Source organism: Myotis myotis, unplaced genomic scaffold (genome assembly GCF_014108235.1).
Source record: "Myotis myotis isolate mMyoMyo1 unplaced genomic scaffold, mMyoMyo1.p scaffold_m19_p_12, whole genome shotgun sequence".
NCBI classification, from domain to species: Eukaryota; Metazoa; Chordata; class Mammalia; order Chiroptera; family Vespertilionidae; genus Myotis; species Myotis myotis.
In genome coordinates, this window is record NW_023416316.1 from 49859837 (window position 1) to 49884099 (window position 24263).

The 24263-nt window shown below is 39.5% G+C and overlaps 1 protein-coding gene across 25 annotated transcripts in view; it reads right to left on the reverse strand.

The window, feature by feature from the left end:
- Positions 1 to 1433: 1433 nt before the first annotated feature.
- PTPRD (protein tyrosine phosphatase receptor type D) overlaps positions 1434 to 24263 on the reverse strand; it is a 1393726-nt gene continuing 1370896 nt past the window's right edge. For all 25 annotated transcript variants that reach the window (XM_036331134.1, XM_036331158.1, XM_036331156.1 and 22 more), the window contains 7 exons: positions 14810 to 15095; positions 14200 to 14378; positions 13472 to 13598; positions 12198 to 12323; positions 9398 to 9552; positions 5708 to 5843; positions 1434 to 3655 (listed from right to left, as the gene is read on the reverse strand). In XM_036331134.1, the coding sequence (XP_036187027.1) occupies positions 3587 to 3655; positions 5708 to 5843; positions 9398 to 9552; positions 12198 to 12323; positions 13472 to 13598; positions 14200 to 14378; positions 14810 to 15095 (1078 nt within the window). In that variant the 3' untranslated portion in view covers positions 1434 to 3586. The remainder of the gene's footprint in view (positions 3656 to 5707; positions 5844 to 9397; positions 9553 to 12197; positions 12324 to 13471; positions 13599 to 14199; positions 14379 to 14809; positions 15096 to 24263) is intronic.

Sequence of the window (24263 nt, forward strand, 5' to 3'; positions counted from 1 at the left end):
GTGGACAAAAGCAAAGGCCAGGGCTGCATTACACTGACATTTTTATTAGAATTTATCTGTAACAAATGGAACTTGTGTCAGCAAAGAACTGATTTTCATACAGACTTCTTTCGCCACCAATGTAACGAAGTAAGAAAATAAAAAGCACGCCTTTCATTCTGTAAAACATTTACGCGTACTACTAATTAGAGGTAATTGTATTTTTTAACAAGCCATTTTACAAGTTATTTTTTTTTAAATTTTTCAGTCTATGCATCCAAAATGAGAGCAAAGAACACAACTGTTATTATCGTTTTAGACACTCCAAGCTTGGATGGCAAAGCCACGTAACGGATGGAGAGGATGGACCTGCAGCCTTCTGACCTCTGCTGGAGTATCAGGGCACCCATAAACCCAGCGGCAACAAAACCCAACAGAGGAGAAAGAAAAGGTAAGTGAATGAAAAATCAAAAGGAGGGGCTAACCCAAAGCAAAACCGAGAATAAACGGGAAAGAAAAAAAATCTGTACATTACTGCAGAATTTTTTCCCCTTCCTGTTTCTACGCCGAGTTATTTACATACACACAAATGAATTTCTGAAGCAGTTTCTTACAGATGGGTTCAAGTAATAACATTATTGGGTGTAGAATCAATAGGGCAGTGCATAGTACAAAGGTATAGAAAGTGCAAAGTTCCCTAGAGGCCCTTCCCTCCCCTGGCTGTCCTCACCGTTGTCTAACCATGCAAATCATTTTTAAAAAAGAGCTAAAATAAAGTTCTGTACAAATCACTTCTTATATATTTTGATTTTTTTTTTTACCATTGTAACTAATTACAAAATTATACATAACTACACGTACATAGGTAAATAATAGCACCGTACTGGTTATGATGATGAAAATAATTGGAAACTTGAGCGTTTATATGGTAATGGCAGATAAAGATGTTCACCTGGGAAAATCAAACTAGAATGGTTTGTACAGAAAAGCACAGAGTGGAATGCACATCAATGACAGGAGGGAGTTAGTTCTCGGAACAGCTCCTGAACAGGAGGATACCCGGAAGTCTATGGTATGCATCCCATTCGTTTCCTTCTTAGGATTCTTCTCCTTTCCCTTTGCCAAACGGGCGGTTTTTGTCTCGGGGAGAGAAACTGCTCACTGCGCAAGGGTTCTGGTGTGCAGGACACCATCTGATTCAACATGGCGTGTCGGCATAATGCGATGTCTGTCTAATGACCCTCTTTGTTTCGCTAAATGAAAATTACAGCACTGAGTAACCTGGCACTTGGATAGCTCTCCAAAAGGTAGGAACTGAAAGGAAACACACCCACGTAGTGCACATTCTTCTCTGGTTCTGATGTAGGTTAGAGAGTCTCATTCTGAGGTAGCCTTCTAGATACTTTTTTTTTTTAAGTATTATACATTATTTTCTTTTTTTCTTCCTTTTTTTCTTTTTTTTTTTTTTACAAAAGTGCTCATATATGATACTTGCAAGTGTTTGGTCTCTTGGATTTCATTCTGTTAGTGATGGGAACATGTAGAAAACAGAACATCAATGGAGCTAAGATGAAACCAAAATATTATACCTCTATGGACACTCTTTATGAGTTCCTTGAACATTTGGAGGATTCTTTAAAATTGTGGAAGATATGGCAAGCTCCTGCCATCATCCATGGCTTCCTATAGTAATTTGGGGGGAGATATATACACATTTTTAAAAATGTCCCCTTTTAGAAAAAATCCTAATGGAATAGCAAATATATTCCAAAGTGGTCAATGATGGTTGTTACTAAAATAAGTTTGGTGCCTTTTCTGGATGTTCCAGAGCAGATTTGGAAGGGATTAAAAAGAAAACCAGTGGCTTTTCCTGATGTGGACAATTATAAAAGGAAGAAGGGCCCTGATTATCCAAGTGCTTTGGGCTGGTACAATCACTAACCTCCCCGACCTGGTTGAGAACTAGGAATGCATATTATTCAAAGAGTTTCTGTACATGTGGTAAACAGATAATGCTTTAATAGGAAGAGTAACATATACGAACAACTAATGGAAATACGAACCAAAAGCTAAAAAGAAATGCTATTAAAATAGGCATCAATTATAAGGCACTCTAAATGCAAAACTAAAACCAAAAAGAAGACAAAGAACAGCACTTCCCAGGAATGCTGTATGCCACGAAATGTTTCCGACTGAACAGAGTAACATGAGTTTGGCTTTGCCCCTGTTACATATCATAAATGCAAATTTCATAGCACATACTATAGACAATATACGATTGAATACACTTTTTTTAAACAACTTGATAGCTGATATATTAAAACATTCTCCCCTCCTAAAGGGATATGCACTGACCTTTCCCACATGCACACCTCTTAGATATTTAATATGTTTTTATTGCACTAGAGTTGTTAGAAATATCGAACTTTGTTGGAAGCCTGGCTAACAAAATGGTACTTGTGAATATGGTTAGGTGGGTGGGGGGGAGATTGGGTAGGAAATTAGGGGGTGAGGTTTGACAATCACTGATGTGCATTCCTCATTGCCCTTAAAAAATTAAAATTTTGTGATATTAAGAAATACCAATGTCATAAAATAATTGAAAAAGATGTTTACAATAGCTTTTCTACCTTAAAAAAATACTAAACCATGGAAGAACTGAATGATAGCTATCTCTATCATTTTGTGTGAACACACTGTCTATATATACATAGACACCCCTATAAAATACGGATATATATGTATATATGTTAGCAGCAACTTTATACTTTGCGCCTCCCTGTTGATTCTAAAAACAAAACAAAACTCTTTATTTGAAAAGAATGGGTACTTTCTTACCAGACAGAAGTGTAAAAGTAATATCTGATGAAACCAATACTGTAGATTAAGAGTATTGCACAAAAATGTGCAAAATTTCATATGTGATATTTCTACAGCAAGATATGACAGATAACAGTTGTACAGCGGAAAAAAAAAACACCCCTACAATTTGGAAATAAAAAAAAATGAAGAGTTATGTAACCTTTTTAAAATTTACTTTATAGAATGATAGATACATTTTGTTAAAAAAAAGTTTACACAGTTAAAAATGAAGCACAGGTCAGCAGTATCTTACAATACTAAAAAACTAAATCAAAGACTTTCTTTTTAAACATTCCCCCCTTTTCTCCCTAAAATGTTAGTATGAGCAATATGGTGGGAAGGGGTCATGTCGAAGCAGTTCGTGTTACCATGAGAAGCCACACCAGCAGACATCCACGCGGCACTCCTCCTTGTACCTAGTGAGTGATCCTGAACAAGATGCTGGTTCTTTGTTGAGATTTCTTCTTCCCTTTATTCTGAATCCTTGAGGTATCTGTAAATAAAATCCTCCAGATCCCTCATCAGTCAGGATTCTCTTATTATTTTCAGATTAGATTATTAAACTGGGAATTCTTGGTCCGCCCGGAAGAGTTTTTATTTTTAGTTTATTTTGTGTGTAATAGTCCCACTAAGGGGTTGTTACCTAGAAGTTAAGAAGGACTTCTCAAGTGCCCTGTATGGCTCAGAAGAGACTCCATGGGTATTGAAGGGCCCGCTGTAAAAATCCAAAATGGGTCAGGGGTTTCTACGTTGCATAGTGATCAAAGCTGCCCAGGTACTCGAGTGAGGCTCGATAGCAGAACTGGTACTGGTCCTGCAGGGGGAAGGCATGGCGAGAAAGACAAGAAGGGGCCATGAGCACAGCACATCAGGAAAGTGAAAATCAGCGTTAGAAAACAAAGTTGCATCTTGTTGAGGGCAAAATCACTACTTTCGTCAATCAATCCAATCCAATGACCAATTGATTTTAGCGAGCAAAGAGCGATCAGCCACATGGGGTGTTCATTAACCACCAATCAATTGGACTAAAATAGTCTCCCAATTCCAAGTAGTGACAGCTCCAATGAACATTATCTTCCAGACCAGTGTGAACCATTCTCCAAGTCGTATCAAATGACCACCACCTATGGAACGCGTGAGCTCCTTATACATCAGAGTCCTCCTTTACAATTACCTGCTTAATTGTGATAACGGAACTCATTCTCGGTTTGCATACTTAAGAGATGCTGATGCAGGCACACACTGTCCCAAGGAACATTTAGATTCACTTACCTCTGGACTATGCCAATAGAATTTAAATTTTTAAAAAAGTCTTATTAAACTTTTTAAAAAGTCTTATTAGACAGTAGACCTTGCTACCTACAATCAGAATTACCGAACATCATTTCTGATATTCTTATATATTTGAGGGAGGCAGCCAAAAGGTATCTGATGAGGCACACAAAGCCATTAATTTATTCAGGACTTGAAGATTTTCAACCCCTGAAAATGGCAACACAAGACTGGCTGTCCACATAAAAAAATCCCTGTGCCACGGGCCTAATTCAGTATGACTGCTGCTTTAAAGGCCTACCCTAAAATAACAGTGTGAAACATGTCCTTTTTCAGACAGGGGCGAACACAGTCATTTAGGAATGTGTTGGGGTACTATTGGAGAGATGGAAAAATTATAATTTACAGATGAGAAAAAGTAGGGTTTTCCTCATAAAAGAAACTTATTTTCAGTAGCCAATGGGCCTGAAAGTAGATAGTTTCTATTTTGCTTAAATGTGCATTTTTCTACAATAAAAATGGTAATGCAAAATAAATGGAGTTTGCTTTCCTATCCTGTCACAGTAAGTTGCTTGGCTAAATGTTAAGGCTTTTTAAACGTCCAATTTCCCTCTGTCACCCCAACACCTATTAAGTTTGTCATGCTGACATAATGTTTTGAGTATTGCAAGCCAAATGCTTGCACTATTTTGAAATCAAAGTCTGAAAGGTATTGTGAGTGACAAATTTAGGAACACATATAACCTACAGAACTTGTTGGCCTTTTGATAAACACAATGTATCTATCACTCATATTATCCTTAGAAATGATTAGTCAATGGGCCAGACAGGCCAAATCATGAACTCATATTTTTCTGAGTAATATGAGAATTTGCATATTAATTATTGGACTAGAAAATGGGGGGCTAATTTCTCTAGGTCTTGTCCAGGTTCTAAATATTTAAAATGACAATTATTAAGAAATCAACTATAAAGCAGCTGATCGTTAACCCTTTTCGGTCCAACGTCCAGGCTGACTCGACAGAGCAGGTGCTAGGAGCAGGTCCAACGTGGAGCTGAGGTCGACACCACAAACCGCTGCGATTATATGCATTGTCAGTAAGTTCAACAGTCAATTAATTTGGACCAGACTGTTTGAATTCCAGAAATAAAATTGGACTGCAAAGGGTTAACATCTAGGCATACAGGAAGAGTATGGAGTAGTGCAATGGGCTGAGGGTCTATTATAAATCAGGCATTGCAATTTTTATAAATATACCACACTAATATATTATACATTTATATGTAAATATTAATTATATGTATATAACAAACTATGCAAACTTGCCATTTTTAGAGGCCAAATATTGTTAAATAGTGACACTTTAATATGGTTCAATCTACCATATAATCCCACCTAACTCCAGAAACAACTCCAAGACATTGTCACTGTCACTCCCATTTAACCAAGGGATGGATGGATGAGGTTCACAATTTTAAACAATTTGATACTTTTCCTACAATATTCTCCTGTACTTTGCCTCTGATGATCTCTGGACTCTAGAAGGTTCTGGCTAACAAAATCTCTTACTTGGCTCATGAAGATTTTTCTTACCTCTGTCTGTACCATGGCTGGTCGTTGTGTTCTCAACATTTTGACAGTCTGGAAGATATCTACAACTCCTTCATATCTCATTCTCTCCAGAACAATGCTTAGTGTTATGAAGACTCCAGTTCTTCCAACGCCCGCACTGTCACAGAAACAAAGGCAACATTCCTGATGAGATGCTCAAAGCCATGGCTACATTTACTTCTAAGTGGACATGTGTCCACTAGCTTTCAAAATGCATAATGTCTCCCACAGCCACAGTCAGGGAAATGTGGTGTTAAAATCACCCAATGATTACTCTTGGGATAATGTGTCGTGGTAACGAGAGAATGAGTGTGGAATAATTAGGATTCAGTCTTCTAAATCAAAATGACTTTCCAATTGGGATCATATGTCTTTTTGGAAAGATCAAGGAAACACGTTATAAAATAAAGGAATAAAAGGAAACGTAAATAATTATAGATTTGTACTCTTCACGCAGATCCTGAAATTATAAACCTTGCCTGCTTCATATTTTTAAAATATGAAGTAATTCAGATAAGGTGAGGTAAACTGAGCATGTTCAAGTTCTCTAGAGTTTTACTTCTTGTAGCCACTTAAAATTTGTTCAGGATGTCCCATCACCAAGACATGTAAATAGGAAGGTATATAGACTATTCAAACTCAGATATTTTTGATATGAGAAGAGAGTTTCTTTATCAGGGTGTTTTTTTTTAATACAGAATCCTAATTCAATTTTCACAATGGGTCTATGAATACCTTATACATATGAGTTGTGAAAATTATATATATATATATATATATATATATTTTCTGTTTAATGAAACATAAGTTTAAGAAGTCTCTAAGAGGGGTCTCCAACCTAAATGAAAAGAAAAAAAAAACTAGTTAAGAGCTATTTCTTTATACAATTATGTAGCATTTTAAACATCAGGATCCTTTTTCACCACATTAACGAGTTTTTGAGTTTCTCTGTTTTCATTATTGTTTTAAGGTAATTTCAGGATCTTAGTGCAGCAAGAGAAGAAAATTAATTCATAGCTTTTGTGCTCTTAAGAAGAAGAAAAGCATCTGGTGATTCAGGTAATGAGGAGAAGAGTGAATAATCTGAAAAATCCCTACATTTTTGGTTCCTAATTAAACGGCCTGTGTAATGCTTGGGTACAGGCTGTAGAAAATGGATGGATTCATTTACTTGAGGATGTAGCTGACAAGCATATAAATAGTGTGTCCCTTTATAAACTGGGTTTTCTAAAGAGTCCTAGCAAATGTTAACTGAGGCTTTAAAAGCCATGGATAGTCTTTACAAAGTGGCTGAGCATGTCCTGGAGCAGGCAAGGCTCTCTGTTAAGATGGAATAGATGACCTTGAAAATCTCTATCCTCAGAGACTATGATTTATGATCTTTTTGTTGAATGGTCTCTAGGTACTCTAAAGTCTATCTTACCTTGATTTAATTGCTCAAATGTGACGAAAAAAGGTGGGTTTTTTTGCTTTCTACCAGACACTTTTAGGAAAATAATAGGTACTGGCCTTATACCTTCTGAATTACTGACTGTATTATATTATTTTAATAAGGAATATATATATATATATATATATATATATATATATATATATATATATATATATATAAAAGCCTAAGTGACCATCAGACTGTTCAACCATTCGACCAGTCGCTATGATGCAAACTGACCACCAGGGGGCAGACTCTCAATGCACAGGCATGGAATCATGCTTCAGGGGAGGGAGGGCGAGAAGAGATTAACCAAAGATCTTATATGCCTACTAGAGGCCCGGTGCATGGATTTGTGCACTGGTGGGGTCCCTCAGCCTGGCCTGCATCCTCTTGCAATCCAGGACCCCTTGGGAAATGTCAGAGAGCTGGATTTGGCCTGATCCCCACAGGCCAGGCTGAGGGACCCCACTGGTGCACAAATCCATGCACCGGGCCTCTAGTAAATAAAATAAGTGGCATTTTTAGGATATTCCCAGATAACAGAAAATAATGGGAAGCCTTTAAGATATATATGGTATATGAAGTCATAGAATTTATACTATAGGTGTGTTTAAAGCATTTTGTGATGACAGAAGCAATGGGAAGCCACACACATACATACACCTTTACATACTTATGGAATGCCTGAAGTTAATAATGTTTATTAAGTATATTCTTTTCTTTATATTGGACAAGTTTGATCAAGAATTTGGTCCAATTATATGGAAAATTAAGGGAATAGCCAGGTAATTTAACTCTAATATATCTACTTTGTTTGAACTCTTAAGCCAATGTACTATTTCCTCCATACTCTTTGATTGTCTAGAGCAGTGGTTCTCAACCTTCCTAATGCCATGACCCTTTAATACAGTTCCTCATGTTGTGGTGACCCCCAACCATAAAATTATTTTCGTTGCTACTTCATAACTGTAATTTTGCTACTGTTATGAATCGTAATGTAAATATCTGATATGCAGGATGTATTTTCATTGTTACAAATTGAACATAGTTAAAGCATAGTGATTAACCACAAAAACAATATGTAATTATATATGTGTTTTCTGATGGTCGTAGGCGACCCCTGTGAAAGGGTCATTCAACCCCCCCAAAGGGGTCTCGACCCACAGGTTGAGAACCGCTGGTCTAGAGCCAAGGATTTTGGATAACTCCACACAAAGCAAATGTGTATAAATAAGGTCGATCCTCATCCACTATGCAGTGCCTGGGACACACAGTGTGCTAGGAAGGGTCTCACAGCTCCTGAGAACACTGAGGTCCAGAGAAACGTCCCTAGTGCCATAGAGCGACAGCGACAGCGTGGAACCAGGACTCAGACCTTGGAAGCCCCACTCGGACAGTTCTCCTATTTTGAGACCCTGTCTTCCATGTCACTAGGAAATGTAGTTTGTCTTTGTCATTCCTTTTTGAAGCAAATTCAATTTAATAAACTCAAGATTTTGACCATAAAGAAATTAAAAACTGAGACTTCAAAAGTTGCTAGAACCTAAAATAAAATAACTGAATTCCTTTTGTTGGAAGATTTTTGCATAGAAACTTCCAAAAGCACTAAATTTATGGTGAGTGTCCTCTCTGAACCATTTACTTTCTGTATCTATTAACTTTAATACCTGAATTATAAAACCCTGTGGAAACTATTGAAAATAATTAACTTGAAGGTGCTTCATTTTCTGATACAGCCACAATTTTCAAACAAATTACAATTTTAACTGAGATACCATTCTAATCACTTATTTACTGGCAAAAATTAGTACGGTCATTAAGGCTTGATAACTATTTATGGTTTCCCAAGAAGACAAACACAGGAGTAAGACACTGACAGTTATCAGTGTAATGTTTTGAATGCAAAAAAAGTAAGAAACAACTAACTGAACTAATTTTCACAAGGGATGTACCAGCAATTCTTGTTAAAGTAGGCCAGAGAAACACAGTGTAGTTCTTTGTTACAAGAGGTAAAAGTTGGGGATAAAAACTTTCCTCTGGCTATTTTCCTTTTGTGGAAGGAAAGAGAAGTGAGTACTTGCTTTAGGTTTTACAATACATTTTTTTGAGAATAAAATGCCTTTTATGCAGATTTATTACAAGAAGCTTGTCCTGACAATAGACAACAATACAAACTTTCAAAGTTACCACCACATTAATCACAAGCGGAAACTCACCATTCCTGATTCTTAGCTCACCTGCAATGGACTGAAATGGGTCCATCTTGGCCAAACTGCTCTTTTGTTTTGTGAACTTGGCCGATGAAGTCAATAAATCCTTCTCCAGACTTTGGCACGCCTTGCTCTGGCCAGTCAGTGAACTGGAACTGTCTCACTGTTCGGGACTGACCGTCCTTCAGGGAGAAAGCCACACCCAGCCAGAGGACGCCAGGAGGGTTCAGCCACGCACAGGCACAGCAGCAAACATGATGGTTTTTCCAGAAAGAAAAATAAATGGGGGGTGGGGGGGATAGAAGCATATTTAACTAGGAGCTTATATTCATGTCTTATCTGCTAGGAACACTGTCTCCATTCACATATTTATTTACATTGCAATTTTTTTTTTTTTGCTCTCACAATTCCCACCTCATAAAGAGTCATCTAGTTCCTATATTAGTACATCTTGAGACCCAAAGTTTGCCTCTGAAATCCAGGTGGAACCTAGACACTCTCCCCAAAATTTGTGAATCCAATCACTTCTTAATATTGAAAGGAGCGTCCAGGCATGTCCTCGAGAGCAGAGAGTTTGCTATTGACACAACTTTGCGTCTGCTGGGCTTGCTTATTTCTAACATTGCGAAATGACCAACAGTGACATGGAAAAGAGCGGACACCAATGAGGTAGCTGCTGTTGACCTGGACGGCCCACATGTCTCAGAGGCATACAATTTCCAGACAATGGCAGGACATACAGCATGCGTCTTGTGACCGACTATGCTGCCGAGTAGGAAGTGAGGCATCCCTCAAGGAGATCAGAGAGATTGCTGGCACACAAATGCTCTATTCTCCAAAAGGACTCCTCCTGGCTGACCACGGGAATTACGGCGTGTAGGGGGTTTGAACTCAGACAAAGCCAAACACGGAGAGGAAACAGGTGATGGAAAAGAAGACTTTTTTTTTTCTACAGTGATTAGCAAGCAACACTGCTTTGACTCATGAAGCATAAATGGTTTGAAAAGAAGATACTAAGGCATTGCTGATTCCTCCCGGAATTTTACAGTATTTTTGGAAGCACAACAAAAGCAGAAGGGGCTTCTGTTTACAGGAGCAGGAATAACAATTAGGCCCATCACCTTTCTCCCCAGAATCTGTTTCTGGAAAAGGTGTGAAAAGCCAGAGGCTAGACAATGCAGGCCTGTCGTCCTCTGAATGTTCTTTCTGACCACAGTTGCTTTCAACAGCAAGAAGAGGTCTTCAGCACAAACCCTTACTCCAGCGGAGAGACCACCTGGCTCCACTTGCAGGCTACCTGTTTAACAACACTCTACCCTTAAGTGCCAACTCGCTTTCTAAACTGGGAAGTTGAGATTAGAAACACACTAGGAGCACAGACAGCAAATGTTTTGTCAGCTAGGAAGACTATTCAATCACAGGAAGCCTTTAAAAAGCAAACAAAGGCATGCCCACGTTTCTGCTTCACTGTTTCCTTTGAGTATTGTGATTAGATTTAATTTGGGCAGGAGAGGAGTGGCGAAGAACGTTATCTCTGGCATTTAGAGAGCCTGGGCACAACTCTTTATCATTAGAAACGGTTGCTGAGTTTGCTTAGAATGCAAGTAACATTTTTTCATCCACGTATCTTGCTCCCAATTCTGAAAGGGCATTATTATTAGCATTATTTTTTAAACAATAGGGTGGGTCACCAAGACATGCTTACTTGGGCAGCTCAAAAACGACACCTAGGAAGTTCACTGCTGTCTTGTGTAGAGTCACTTTCCGAGTAGTTAAGACTTCAGGTTTTCTAGCATTAACAGGTCTGTCACCTGGGTCAACCAGCCTGCTAACCAATTTCTCTTTCACTTTAGGTCAACCGCCAGGTCCCCAGCTGTGGGGATTAGTGGACAATCTCTAAACATGAGTACTGGTTGAGAAATCAGCTTTCCAGAAAAAAAAAAACAAAAAACAATGGATCAAGTAAATAGCTTTACACTGGAGTTTTACTCGACCCACCCATTGTGACAGCTCCAGATACAAAGCAGGCTTTGGACTGAACCCCTCTCCCCAAGATGCATTTGTAATCACGGTTGCAGAGTGGCTAAAGGCAAGGATATGAAAGTTTCTGCACAGAACATCTTACATCAGAGCTGAACTTTGGACTCAGCAATCTAGACAAGAAATGCAGAATGAAAATTAGCCAGCAAGGGTCGTGGGTGCACAGCTCTCACGGACAGACACATTAGCACACCGAGGAATAAACCACGCCAGCAATCAAATTAGAATGTGCAAAGCTTGTCAGATTCCTCTAAAAAATGCCATTTGCTCTGCGGTTTTAAAATCATACCAAATTAACCTCCAAGCCCACATGACCTACAGGGCTTTGCAAAACAACAACATATTTACAGCCTCAAGTAATGAAGAAGTCAAGGAAGTTCCAAAGAGAATGTGCTGAGAAGGTGAACATCAGCGCAGCCAACCAATCAGCAAACGCTTCCCAGCACACACACTCACCAAATGCAATCTCAGAGTTGAACTGCCAGATGTTACGTTTGAAAGGAAGCCAAGCTGGGTTTGTGAGAACACTTGCCAGACAGAAGAAAGTTACTCTTACATTAAAAATAATAGTAATAATAATAATAAAAAGTCCTCTAGGATGGGTGATCTCTTCACTAGGGAATATGGCCACTGGCCAATGTTTCTCCCAGAGAAGCACTTTAGACCAGCGGTCGCCAGCTGGTGGTCGGTGGACCACTGGTGATCAGTGAGGTCCGAAAGGTTGGCGACCGCTGCTTTAGACTACTTTTCAACTAATGGTTGAGAGCATAAGACTGTGCCAACTTACCCTGGCATCAGTGACCTTGAATTCTCTTAGGATATATTGTGGCATGTTGTATTCAGCCATGGGATCTACAACAAAGTACTGGTATCTTGCAGATCGTTCTGCTGGCCAGTATTGGTGACATTTCTCCTGAAAAGAGAGACGATTCATGTAAACTATGCACCATGTAAATAAACTTTGTCTATCATCTAGTTATCTATATAACTCTTTCTCTCATTAATAAAATTCAAGTCCATTCCAGTTGCATGTGACTCATTTTTTTCTTTGAACCAATAAGTTTCCTGAGGATAGGGAAATCCTATAGTTCAATCCTTGCCCATAGCATCAAGCACAGTACTTGGAATATAATTGGTAGAAATATATATCTGTCAAATTGAATACTTTGAAAGCGTAAGCATCTTCATACCTACAAGTTATCCAAATAATTACATCAGTCCTTGGGCATAAGGTTGGTCCTGTCAATCACACATTGCATCACTTTAGCAGACCTGGACCACTGTGGTTTGGGATGAAGAGAACCATCAAGTGTGAACGGACAAAGAAACCTCTGAATTGATTGGGTCCAATCACTCTAGTCAGCCCAGGCAGTTTTAATGACTTAATGACCTTGTAGAATAATCAAGTCATTTTCCTAGTTCTTTTTCTCTCTCTTTGCGACCTAAAAGCTAGGTTTTAGACACATTTCTACAAAGAAAAGAGAGAGATAGAATATCTCAAACATATATAGCAAAATGCTTACTTGCATCTATTGAATTTAAGGGGTAAGTCTTGATGTATCTCTAATACTATTTTCTGAATATTTTCAGGATAATCACTTTTTAAAAGTGGATCTGAAATTACCTTAGAAAAACAATGTAAATTTCCAACACTTTATTCAATGAGAGTAAATGATGAGAAAGTACGAATTTGCCTCAGGGATGAAAGTCAAATTACTTCCTACAGAGACATGATGGCCCCTTTGCTCCTGAAACTCCAGCTTGCCCAGAGTGAAAGGAAATGAGGATGTGTTGAGAGTCAGGGCGTAAGTCAAGGAGCATCTGCTTACTTATTTGTCTCTCTGACTGTGTTTCACTGAAAAAAGAAAACTAGATCTTTCTTCAAAACACACAAAGGAAAGAAGTGGATGTGGCTTTGTAAGTTAAAAACCGACCCAGAGTAATGAGTGGCCCAGTGTTTCAGGAGTACCCTGAATGTCAAAGAACGGCTCTGGCACTCGAGTTATTGACATGAAACCCCCACTTCTCCACGATGGAAATGTCTTACGAGGAGACACTCACTCTGCCCATCTCACGCAGCTTGGTGAGCATCACCACGATGGTGGAGTTGTGTTCCCAGAGCATCCGCCAGAAGTCTTCAGTGGTCTCCGCCAAGGGTCCCTGGGTAGCGATGTAGGCTTTCTGTTGTCTGAATTACCGAGAATGAAAACAGCATGTTACAATAACCAGAGAACACACAAAGGTTCACATTTGCTATGTAAACATGCAACCCAGTAATAAAACTGAAAATATATCATTCATGCAATTGCAGTAAATGTCCATTAAGATTGTGTCATCAAATAACATTTATTACATTTTGGGGACTTAGCAAAAGAAACGGCTTTGTTAATATTATGATGTATGTCTATCATTATTATTTAAATTTTAGCGCAACACTAATGGCTCAATTTCATGTGCATACAAATCGTTTAGGGAACAGTTGTGGGGCATCAATTTGAAGGCATGACTTTTACACAATCTATTACATTTATGAAATATGGTACAAAACAGCTTTTTTTTATTATTATTAATTCCTTCTGAAGGAAGCGTGCAGGAGGCCAGATTAACAACTCCATAACGGCTTCTTCTTACTTCTATCCAAAATAATAGAAAACAAATACCACGGGATTGACTGCTGACCTACGCAGAAAGAAAATGCTTTGACTTGAGATAAAATTCATTCTGGCTATGAAACTAGGGCACATGCAAATATCAAGGCTTTGGATTGTCAGGGGAACAAGAGTATATACCTGTATCCATCAATAAAACTGGCATTGATGTAATCAGATCCTTCTACTCCTCGGATAGGCTGCAGGCATACCCTTGTGGATTCATATGGCATAATATTAACAAGGCGATTTTTGAATTTATTACATGGAAGATTGGCACTGATGAATCTTGAGGTGTGAGCTTTAGAGCTGGCTAGACGCTGTTGAATAGAAAAAAAAGGAAAAATCTGACAAAGATAATTTTAGCCTATGGTTTGAATGCAACATACCTGAGATTTCCTCTTTAGAGATAAAGCTTTGGTTTACTTCAAAGTAAATGACACATCAAACTGCACTGCCTTTCACTTCTACCTAATGGACTTCCTACAGCCTACTGAATTTTTAAATATTATGTTCTATGGGTATGATCTCTCAGTTTAAATTAGGGTACAAAAGAGCCAAGGTATTAGGAAGCATGGAATAGAAGAGGAAAAGAGGAAGGAAGTGTTTTATAGTCAGACACCTGAGGGAGGGCAAAGTCAAGTGAATCTTGTCACTTGACAAATCTGAAAGGGTCAGAAAGGAAAGCCAGGACTCAGACAATCTGCGAATGACTTGCTCCTGAATTACCACATCACCCCCAATGTCATACCTTAAATTCAAGCTCCATTCCTGTGACATTCTCTCCTGTCTCTATTTGTGTCAGCTTCTGAATGTAGGCATACAGGTTTCTCGCTGGCACTTCGGTATTTCCACAAGTCACTGCTTCCAACAGCGCATCGTGGATAAAGATGTACTGGTCCTCTGTTTGCACCATGTAATTCCTCTGGGCTCTCATTAAAGTTACATGGCCATAAATATCTGCCGTTTTTTCATGCTTTATTCTTTCTAACATGGCATCTATTACAATAAAACAACCAGTCCGGCCAACTCCCGCACTACAAGAAAGACAAAGAGAAAGGTTTAAATAAATTTTTTAGGAAATTAACATATAATATAAGCATTTTCATTATTCTTGTGAACTAGGTTTCCAACCCATTAATTCTACTCAAATGGCTGTTGTGATGATTTTGGAGCACTCTAAAGTCAAGTATTATCAAGTCGCCATAACCAGTGGGTAGGGAACAATGTACTAAGTGAAATTAGTTTGATTTCAACATGTAAAAATATTAAATCCGTAATTACTATGCTCTTTGATTACATCATACAATAATGGTTTCATTATTTTGAAACCATTATGAAAAAAAACAACCCACTAACATTTAGGCTGTTTATACTAGAAAATATTTTTAAATGGTCAATATCTAACTAGGCTATATATTTTTGCAAACCATCTTAGGCTATTTTAGTTCAATTGAGAAAAAAAGAACTAGTAAATCACTTGACTTGAAATATTTCATATTTTAAAAGTCAGCAAAAAATTCGAAAACCAACCTAGTTTGAAGTGTTTAATTAAAATAGCAAAATGTTGCTTCACACTAAAAATAGTGCAGGGTATTCTCAGTGGAGGAAAATCCTTAATAAAGAGCAAGCCCTAGAGAGTGTGGGCGTGTTTCTAGTTGTTACTCCCTTTTCTTTCAGAGTTGAATATATTTTGAAATTCCAGGTGAAATTCAAGTATTCTCTGTGGGAAAATTAAAGCTCCACTCTTAGTTTGAAGACATTCTGAGGCATTTTATAAACTCCATCCCTTTTGGACTTTATGGGTCATTTTTCAGTTGGTAGAAACTGATTCAAAGAAGAAGAGGTGAGAGAGTCAACAAAGCACAAAGACAAGATCTGCCACTGCAAGGAGACAATCTAACCCACTTAACTGGATCACAGGTTCAGGTAGTAGAAACATTGGAATTTCCTCCTGTGTTGAAAACTAAATTAACAAAATAACACATCTGTGTTCTTAAATCTCAAGGGGAGCCTTCTTTATCTTTTATCAAATCATTTAGGCTGAGTCTATTTATGTATCAAGTATGCTTGAATAGAAAATGCTTGGTCATGGATGGTTACCTGGCTGGGAAACATGTAATCAATAGGTATATATCACCAGCTTAGATACCATGCAACAGATGGCCTCCTTCAATCACTACATGCCACTGTCTCCCATATGTGTTCATTTATGTGTGCACCTGTCCAGCTCGTCATTCAATGAACAATGAAGTACTTTGCTAGGTGACAGAGGGGATACAACATTAGAGATGACTTAGGTCCTACCTTAAAGATCTCAGAGTCTACTCTACATAGCTATTTATAAGACAAGAAATAAGGGATATTTTGGGCGTGATATGGCATTTGCACCAAGACTGAAGAACAGAAAGGATGGTGAGTTGAGGTGGCTGGAATAGTAAAAGAGAAGTAATGGCTTTTGCAATTGTACTGCTGCTGGCTCTGGGAGCTCCATGTGACACTTTCTAGACCTGGTGAGGCACCTATGCAGGGAACATACTAGAACTCCAAATGAATGAGTTTAATGAGCATGAGGGTGCCCGAGTCAACTTAAATGGCAATTTCTCTCCAGCCAAGTAGCTGCAAGGTGGTAAGTGAGCATTTTGCAACAACTAATACTTTTAAACTACTGAGCAGTATGGACCAAATCCAGCTTCCATACAGGAGACCTGAAGTTTGTGGATGAGGTTACGTGGGATGGTGATATGACTGCTATTTAAAAATTGCTTACATCTCTTCATGTCCTGTCAGGCACAAAAAATGACTGTCAGTATCTAGTCAGAGAGTCTCTGGATATGATTCTAAGACTCCATTCAAGGTTTAAACCACAAAATGACATCTGAGGTGGAATGTAAAATACTTCTGAGACACAGAGCCTTAGAAATGACAGCACATTTGTTAGTACAACACAGTTGGGAAAACCCATGCACTGAGAACCACAGCGCCCCACTTTATTTGGTTGGTTCTAGCACATAAACGTGTGAAATGGTAAGTTTTCCCTGATACTCCCCACCCTGACAATCTCCACCCTCCCATCCCCCAGCAGGACTCATCACCCCATGTTCCAGATCCCCTGTTGTCCTAACACTCCACTACTGCAGTCCCAGTCACAACCAAGTATTAATTAGTCTGCTAAGGCCTCATTCACAAGTCATAGAGCATCTCCTGGGAGCAGAAACTGCATTTCTGTTCCCTTGGTGTGCCCTGCACCAAGCATGCAGTCAGTGCTCACCAATGTTGAGGGAGTAAGTGAATGGATGAGTCATTGGCACGGCAGGCCTCCTGTAATAAGCAGCCCACCCAGATTCAGTGAGCCTACTGTGGAGGCAGGGCTCTCCAGTCAGTGAGAGAAATCCCACATATGATCACAGTTCAGAACTACGCAGAGTCCAACTGAAGGTTGCGCCACCATCCCTTGATAGGCAATAGAGAGACAGGTAAATAATTCGAGCCAATTCCATGTCTTAATCTCTTGATATGCCACTGCATGGCCATGAAAAGAAACTTAGTAAGACTTAACCTGGAAAAGGGAGGCAGCCCCCATGTTTGGCAGGCTCTAAGACCATGAATAATATATATTAAATCACACAATACGCGTAATAACTAAGTCCTACATGTCAAATCAATTCTAGATAATGACAAGAATATTTTCTCAAAATATGCCCAGGGACCATGTGTGGATTATGCATCGTTCTATATGCTGGCAGAAAGATACCACAGAATCTTGCAAAATTGTTAGGAATAACTCTAGATCCAAGCGATATCAACCTTTTCATGGTGGTAATGAAGCATTTTGTTCCCTAAAAAATAGGGAGGGGAAAAAAAATCAAATATGTGCCTGAGGTCTAAATCATGAATTGTGGGAAAACAAAAAAGAGAGATTATGACTGGTGAAAAACCTACTTTTTCTCCCCCAAACATAAAATATTGTTAGCTGCCCAGCCTTGGTGTTCAGATGGAAGATGGGGAAGGAGCAGATCCTTGTAACTTGTGAGTTACCTCTTCTCTAAAATAAAGAGTTCTTAAGGGTTTTAGATGGGAGAGGTATCTCTTAGCTTGAAGCAAGACCATGAGATTCAAGATACTTTTTCCAGATACCAATGGCTGGATGCCCTTGAGAAAGTCACTTAACCTTTCTCCTGTTTTTCTTAAATTCTGATAATTAACATAATAATAATGTGTGAATAGTGATGATTAACATAAAGGAAGAGGCAGTTACTTTGTAGGTAAAGAATCCAACGCCTGAAGCTGACTGCAAAGAACAATGTTAAATCTGGGAAAATTATGATAGAATCATCACTGGATAATTTAACATTAGGCTTTCAAAATCTTGCTTTACTCTGCCTCCTTGAGCTGCTTCCCTTTTCTTTTCCTATTTCCAATAAATAATATCTACTGTTGGAGGAATTTTCTGCTTTCCCGTATACTGGGATGGTAAATGAGATGGCAGTAAAATGCCTTCCTACCCCAGGGCATGGTCCCTGGGAGGCATTCGGCAAATATGTCCATTTCCTTTTCCCTTCTGTGAGTCATAACATTCGAGAACTTCCCTGAACTCATTCCTAGTGCTAGTAGCAAATAGTCAAACAGGGACTCAAATGCAGGCTCTGAGATGCTACACTTTACACCACATTTCATGGTACCGCCACTGTTTCACATGGCTTTCTGTCATTTGGGGCAGCAACAATTGTCAAATACAGTGATTTTCTTGTGGCTCACCCCTCAATAATATCCCTTTAGTACTGTTTATTCTAAATGCAGTTTTCTTGAAAAGTTTTTCTTGGTTTCTAATATACCGATTGGGGGAGTATGGGGAACGTCAGAGATGATTCCTTTGGGGTCGATGGTAGGAAGGGAAAAAATTTTATAATTATCTCAAACACAAAATAAGCCGAAACATGTAACTCATAACAGTAGCAAACAACAACAACAACAAAAAACTGTGACTCTGTAATGGTTTATAGACTCCATGACCTTTTAGAAGTTCTATCAAGTTGGAAAGGAAAAACAAAGATCAACCTTGTTATCTTCAGAAATCTACCAAAACTCCTTTAGATTGCTCCTCAGTAAGGAATATCCCCCCCATTAGATCCTGTGCTGATTATTCCCCTGTCTCTCTGGACTTTTCCATCTGTAGCTCTTTCCTTAATTTGAATACCCCTGTCAGCCCCCAAATGTAGTTGAATATCCCCAAAGTTCTGTCCTCCTTTCTCTCATCCCCCTTCATGGTTCAGCAATACAACGGATTTCTAAAGCGATAGCATAAGGGAAGACATCTATTTCAAACTACCCTCAAATTTCTCAAGAAATATAAAGATTCTCAGATTAATATCTTCTCTGCTCAAATCTGCTCTTCTCACTCTCACTCTTTCAGGTCTAAAATTTAAGAACCAGCTTAGCCTGTGTTTGCCTCTTTCCCTGAACAATAATAAATTATACATTTCTGTGCATCCGACCTCTACAATTTTATTCAACTATTCATCAGTGGTGTGCTGGAGCTGGCAAAAGCCAATTGCTCAAATGAAAATTTCTGCTTAAATATATATAAAAATAAAGGTAATATTCAAAACACATTGCTTCTAATTATTTTACATTTATGCTCTCGAGGTAGAAAGATATTATATAATGGGGTGCTACTGAGTATCATTCAGTGCTGTCACATTTGTAGCTTGAAATTGGCCATGGTGGGAGTACTTACACCAAGTAAATTGGTAAACATCCCCACCCTACCCCCCACCCCCCCGCCAGACACTAGTGAGCACGGAACTGGTTGTTATACTTTATTAGCGCAGACTGACTACCCTAATTCATCCATTCCCATTACCTAGGGACAGACAGGAAAGTGCCTATTATTTTGTTCTTCCATCCGCAGTTGCTATATACTCTGTCATATGCCTCTGCAGGCAATTACCCACACATACTTACTGAGTGCTTACTATGTGCCAAACTCAGGAAAGTGGTGAGCAAAACACGCATGGGCCTTTCCTCAGGGAAATTACAGGTTGGGGCGGGGGGGGGGAGGGGTTAGATATTAAATAATCATGTGAATAAATGTATAATTATAAATCTCAGCAACTGCTGTGAGGTAAATGTGCAGGATGTTAGCACAATGCCTTTGAAGAAATGCCATTTAAATTGATACTTGTGCTCAGTGGTTGAGTGTCAACCTATAAACCGGGAGGTCATGGTTCAATTCCCAGGCAGGGCACATGCCCAGATTGCAGGCTCGATTCCCAGTAGGTGGTGTGCAGGAGGCAGCCGATCAATGATGTTCTCTCATTATTGATGTATGTGTCTCTCTCTCTCTCTCTCTCTCTCTCTCTCTCTCTCTCTCTCTCTCTCTCCCCCCTTCCTCTCTCAAATCAATACAAATATATTTTTTAAAATTAAAAAGAATAAATTGATACCTGTTAAGGACTGAATTGTGTCCCCTAAAAATTCATGGTGACTGTGTTTAGAGATAGGGCCTTTAGGACGGTAATTAAGGTTACATGAAGTCTTAAGGGTGGGGCCTGAACCCAGTTGGACTTTATAAGAGTAAGAAGAGGCACAGAGCTCTCCCTGGGCACATGCACGGGAGAGCCCATGTAAGGCCACAGCTAGCAGGTGGCATCTGAAGCCAAGAAGAGCGGGCTCACCAGAAACCAGCCCTGATGGCATCTCACTCTTGGACTTCCAGCCTCCTGAACTGTGAGGAAAATACTTTTATTATCTAAGACATCTGGTTTGTGGTACTTTGTTATGGCAGCCCTAGCAGACCACTGCTAGGGCAAGGATAATTTTACTGAGTGAAAAGGGTAGAAAAGCGTTTGGGGAGGGATGCTGTCCCAAAGGAAGTGTCCTGGAGTGGGAAATAGCTTAGCATACTTGTATAACTAAAAAGGAGCCAGGGAGGCTGAAAGGCAGTGAGGGGAAAAGGGCATGCTCCACATACTTATTTTCCATTTTTTTAAAGTACTGTTTATAACATTTTTTATTAAACATAGAACTGTATTAATAGCAGTTATTTAAAATAACTGCATGTTCATAAATAGGCAATAAACAGGAAATATCTATATATATAAAAGGCTAATATGCAAAGTGTTTCCTCGGGAGTTTGACCAGGAGACTGGGAGTTTGATCGCTTGCTATGATGTGCGCTGACCACCTGGGGTGGTGTGGAACGAAGGAAGGCCCCGGCTGGCAGCAGGCAGCTGGGGAAGGGAGGCCCCGGCTGGCCCTGCTCACTGCCCAGGCTGAGGAATTTCGTGCACTGGGCCTCTAGTGTTTATTATAAGAGTCATGGCTTTCCCTGAGCTCCCAGCAAATCAAACATATTTTAAGCTTTCCCACCTCTAGGCCTTTGCTAATGCAGGTCCTTCCTCCTTCTTATCACGTCTACCGGTGATACCTACCATACCCCCCGACTCAGCTCATGTGCTGCATCCAGGATCAAGACTCCCCTTGGTTTAGTCCTCCTTGGATCTCATGTAACTATACCTCTCTCTCTTTTATTTAAAAAAATGTTTTTATTGATTTCAGAGATTGGAAAGGAGAGGGAGAGAGAAATAGAAATATCAGTGATAATAGAGAATCACTGATCGACTGCCTCCTTCATGCCCAGGATCAAGCCCACAACTGGACATGTGCCCTGACACAAAATCCAACCATGACCTCCTGATGCTCAACCACTGAGTCACACTTGCTGGGCGGCAACTATACCTCTTTATTAGCAACTGCCTTGCCTTATTTTTGTTTTCTGGTTATTATGTTTATACCAGTTAATAATCTCCTGGAAGGGAATGACAACAGCTTTCTAGTCTCTATTGCCTTTGATAGTTTCTCATGGCAACTGCCATGCCAGGGAAATCGGAGGTGCTCAATGTGAGTTGCAAAGTTTTAAAAAACATAAGTTTAAAAATATGAAACTGCCCTCTGAATCAATGATACATATACAGGAATATTCCCCAAAGCCCCTGGCATGGGAATATTTTTTTAATAGATGTTTACAAACATAGAGAGAGATCCTCTAACTTAAGGAGATGGCAACAAGTCATGCTTACGCTTGCTTTACTCCAGTTGCTCAGGAATGAGGAACCTCAGGCACTGCTTTTTTCTTCCCCCTTAAGAAACTGAGCGATGAAAATTCCGAGCTTTTAAATGTATGCCAGCCTCGTTTTGTTTGAATTTCCAAGTTCCCATAGCAGCACATATTTTACTCCCTTCTCCAATTTACTCTATTTTTCACCCATCTTGGGTGTCTGAGTGCGGTGCACCTCTCAAAATGAAGGATTGTGGTCCTAAAAGCAAATGCATTTTTCTTTGATCTGAAAATTCAGCTCCCCGTAGCAGTGATAATGACGGAACCCCATTTAGTGCTGTTTGTTTTTCATCATTTCAACAGCCTTCAACCTGAAACATGATAAGAACAGCAAAGCTGATAAACCACCCTTATTTTTATCTGTTTTCTGTCAGGGTAGTTGCCAAGCACAGAGACTGATTTTTCTAAATAACTTAAACAAAAGGAAAAAAGAAGTGCATAACCCTGTGCTTCAGGCTGAGGCCAGCACAATTCAGTACATTTTCGATGCTACAGAATTTTCCAGCAGAAAGGGAAGAGGACAGCACTTTTAAACCAAGCCTAGCATTAGGCTGGTCCGTTACCCTTGAAGACCGACTGACTTTCTAAGTTATCTTCTAGTAAGGACGATGATTCAACTAAAATTATCGACAAACTTTTGCCTTAAAAACAAGCCGATCCAAAACAAAACAAAACGGTTTCAGTGAGCGATAGACTGTGCAATCCATTAAACAAGTGTGCCTACTAGGAAATTGCTATTACTTCAATATTATCATTCATCCAGTTACAGCATTTGTTTTCAATTTCTAAAAACATGATTGAGTTAGTCCCACGAGTTGAAATATGCTTAATGTCCCGTGATGTGATACGGTAGTAATGTACAAAAGTAAAACATTAAGAGGCGTAAGGGAGCTATTTTGTGCTAAACTCATTCTGGGGATGTGCTTAAGAACTGGCTTTCCTGATGAATCTGGTGGAGTTTTCATGCTGACCTTTTACTGATACTTCACTCAGCTGGCAAAGAAAGACGATAGAATTAGGAGCTTTTACAGTACATTTAGTTGGGTACAAAGACAATAATATATAGACCCAAAATCATGGTAAGTATTCTGTACATATATCAGCTCATAATTTGATTGGATTTTACAGTTAGCAATGACAAGAATGGCATTCGTGAACTGCAAGAATATTAAAAAAGAACATCTATGAAAATGGATTGAGTTTTATGACTATGACTAAGGATTATAAGATGGATTAGATGATTATCCTGATAAAACTATGAAGTGATCTGGATATGGCTGGGTGATGGTTGGCAGCTCTTTGCCATTCAGACTTGGTCCTGCCATTAAGTGCCAGCTTTTGGGGAGTGGGTTTCAGAAAGCATGGGGTACGTCACAGAGGGGAGCATGCTAAGTAGAGTTAGGTTAAGCAAATATAAGGATGAGACCACCCAGACCCTTGGTCTCTCTAGAAAGAAAAAGTACACTTCACCCTTGTGTGACTTCCTCTGATGAGCACAAGTTCACACCTCAACACAGAGAACCTGACCTGATCAGGACCCTAGTCTAGAATATTGAGAGGTCAGGGACCTATCCAGACCATATTTCCTTGGGGCATTTTATTTTTCCATGGTAGGTGAAGGGGGGTTTCACAGCTATAATAATAAAAGCCTAATATGCTAATTGGACTGGACATCTTTCCGGACATCCTTCCGGATGACCTTCTAGACGAAGCTGGGGCTGCAAGGGCCGAGGTGGCTGCAGTGGTGGGTGGGGGCTGAGGCAGAGGTGGCCACGGCAGCAGGGGCCAATCCCTTTGCATGGATTTCCTGCATCGGGCCTCTAGTAACATAATAAGAGCAGAGAGAGGGTGAGGGCTGATCCCTGCACCCACGTGCAGCAGCTGAGATCCTGGAGGGTTATATCAGCAGCAAAAGTCCACACTGAGGAGCATGGGGTCTCCCCACACCCAATCCCCAACCCAGAGCACCAGGGCCAGGAAGAGGAGCCTGAATAGCTTTGGGCAGTGAAATATCAGCAGAGCCTCAGTCTACCTGGAAGAGGAGGGAGTCTGCTAGAAAGACGGGTGCTCTCTTAAAGGGCCAATG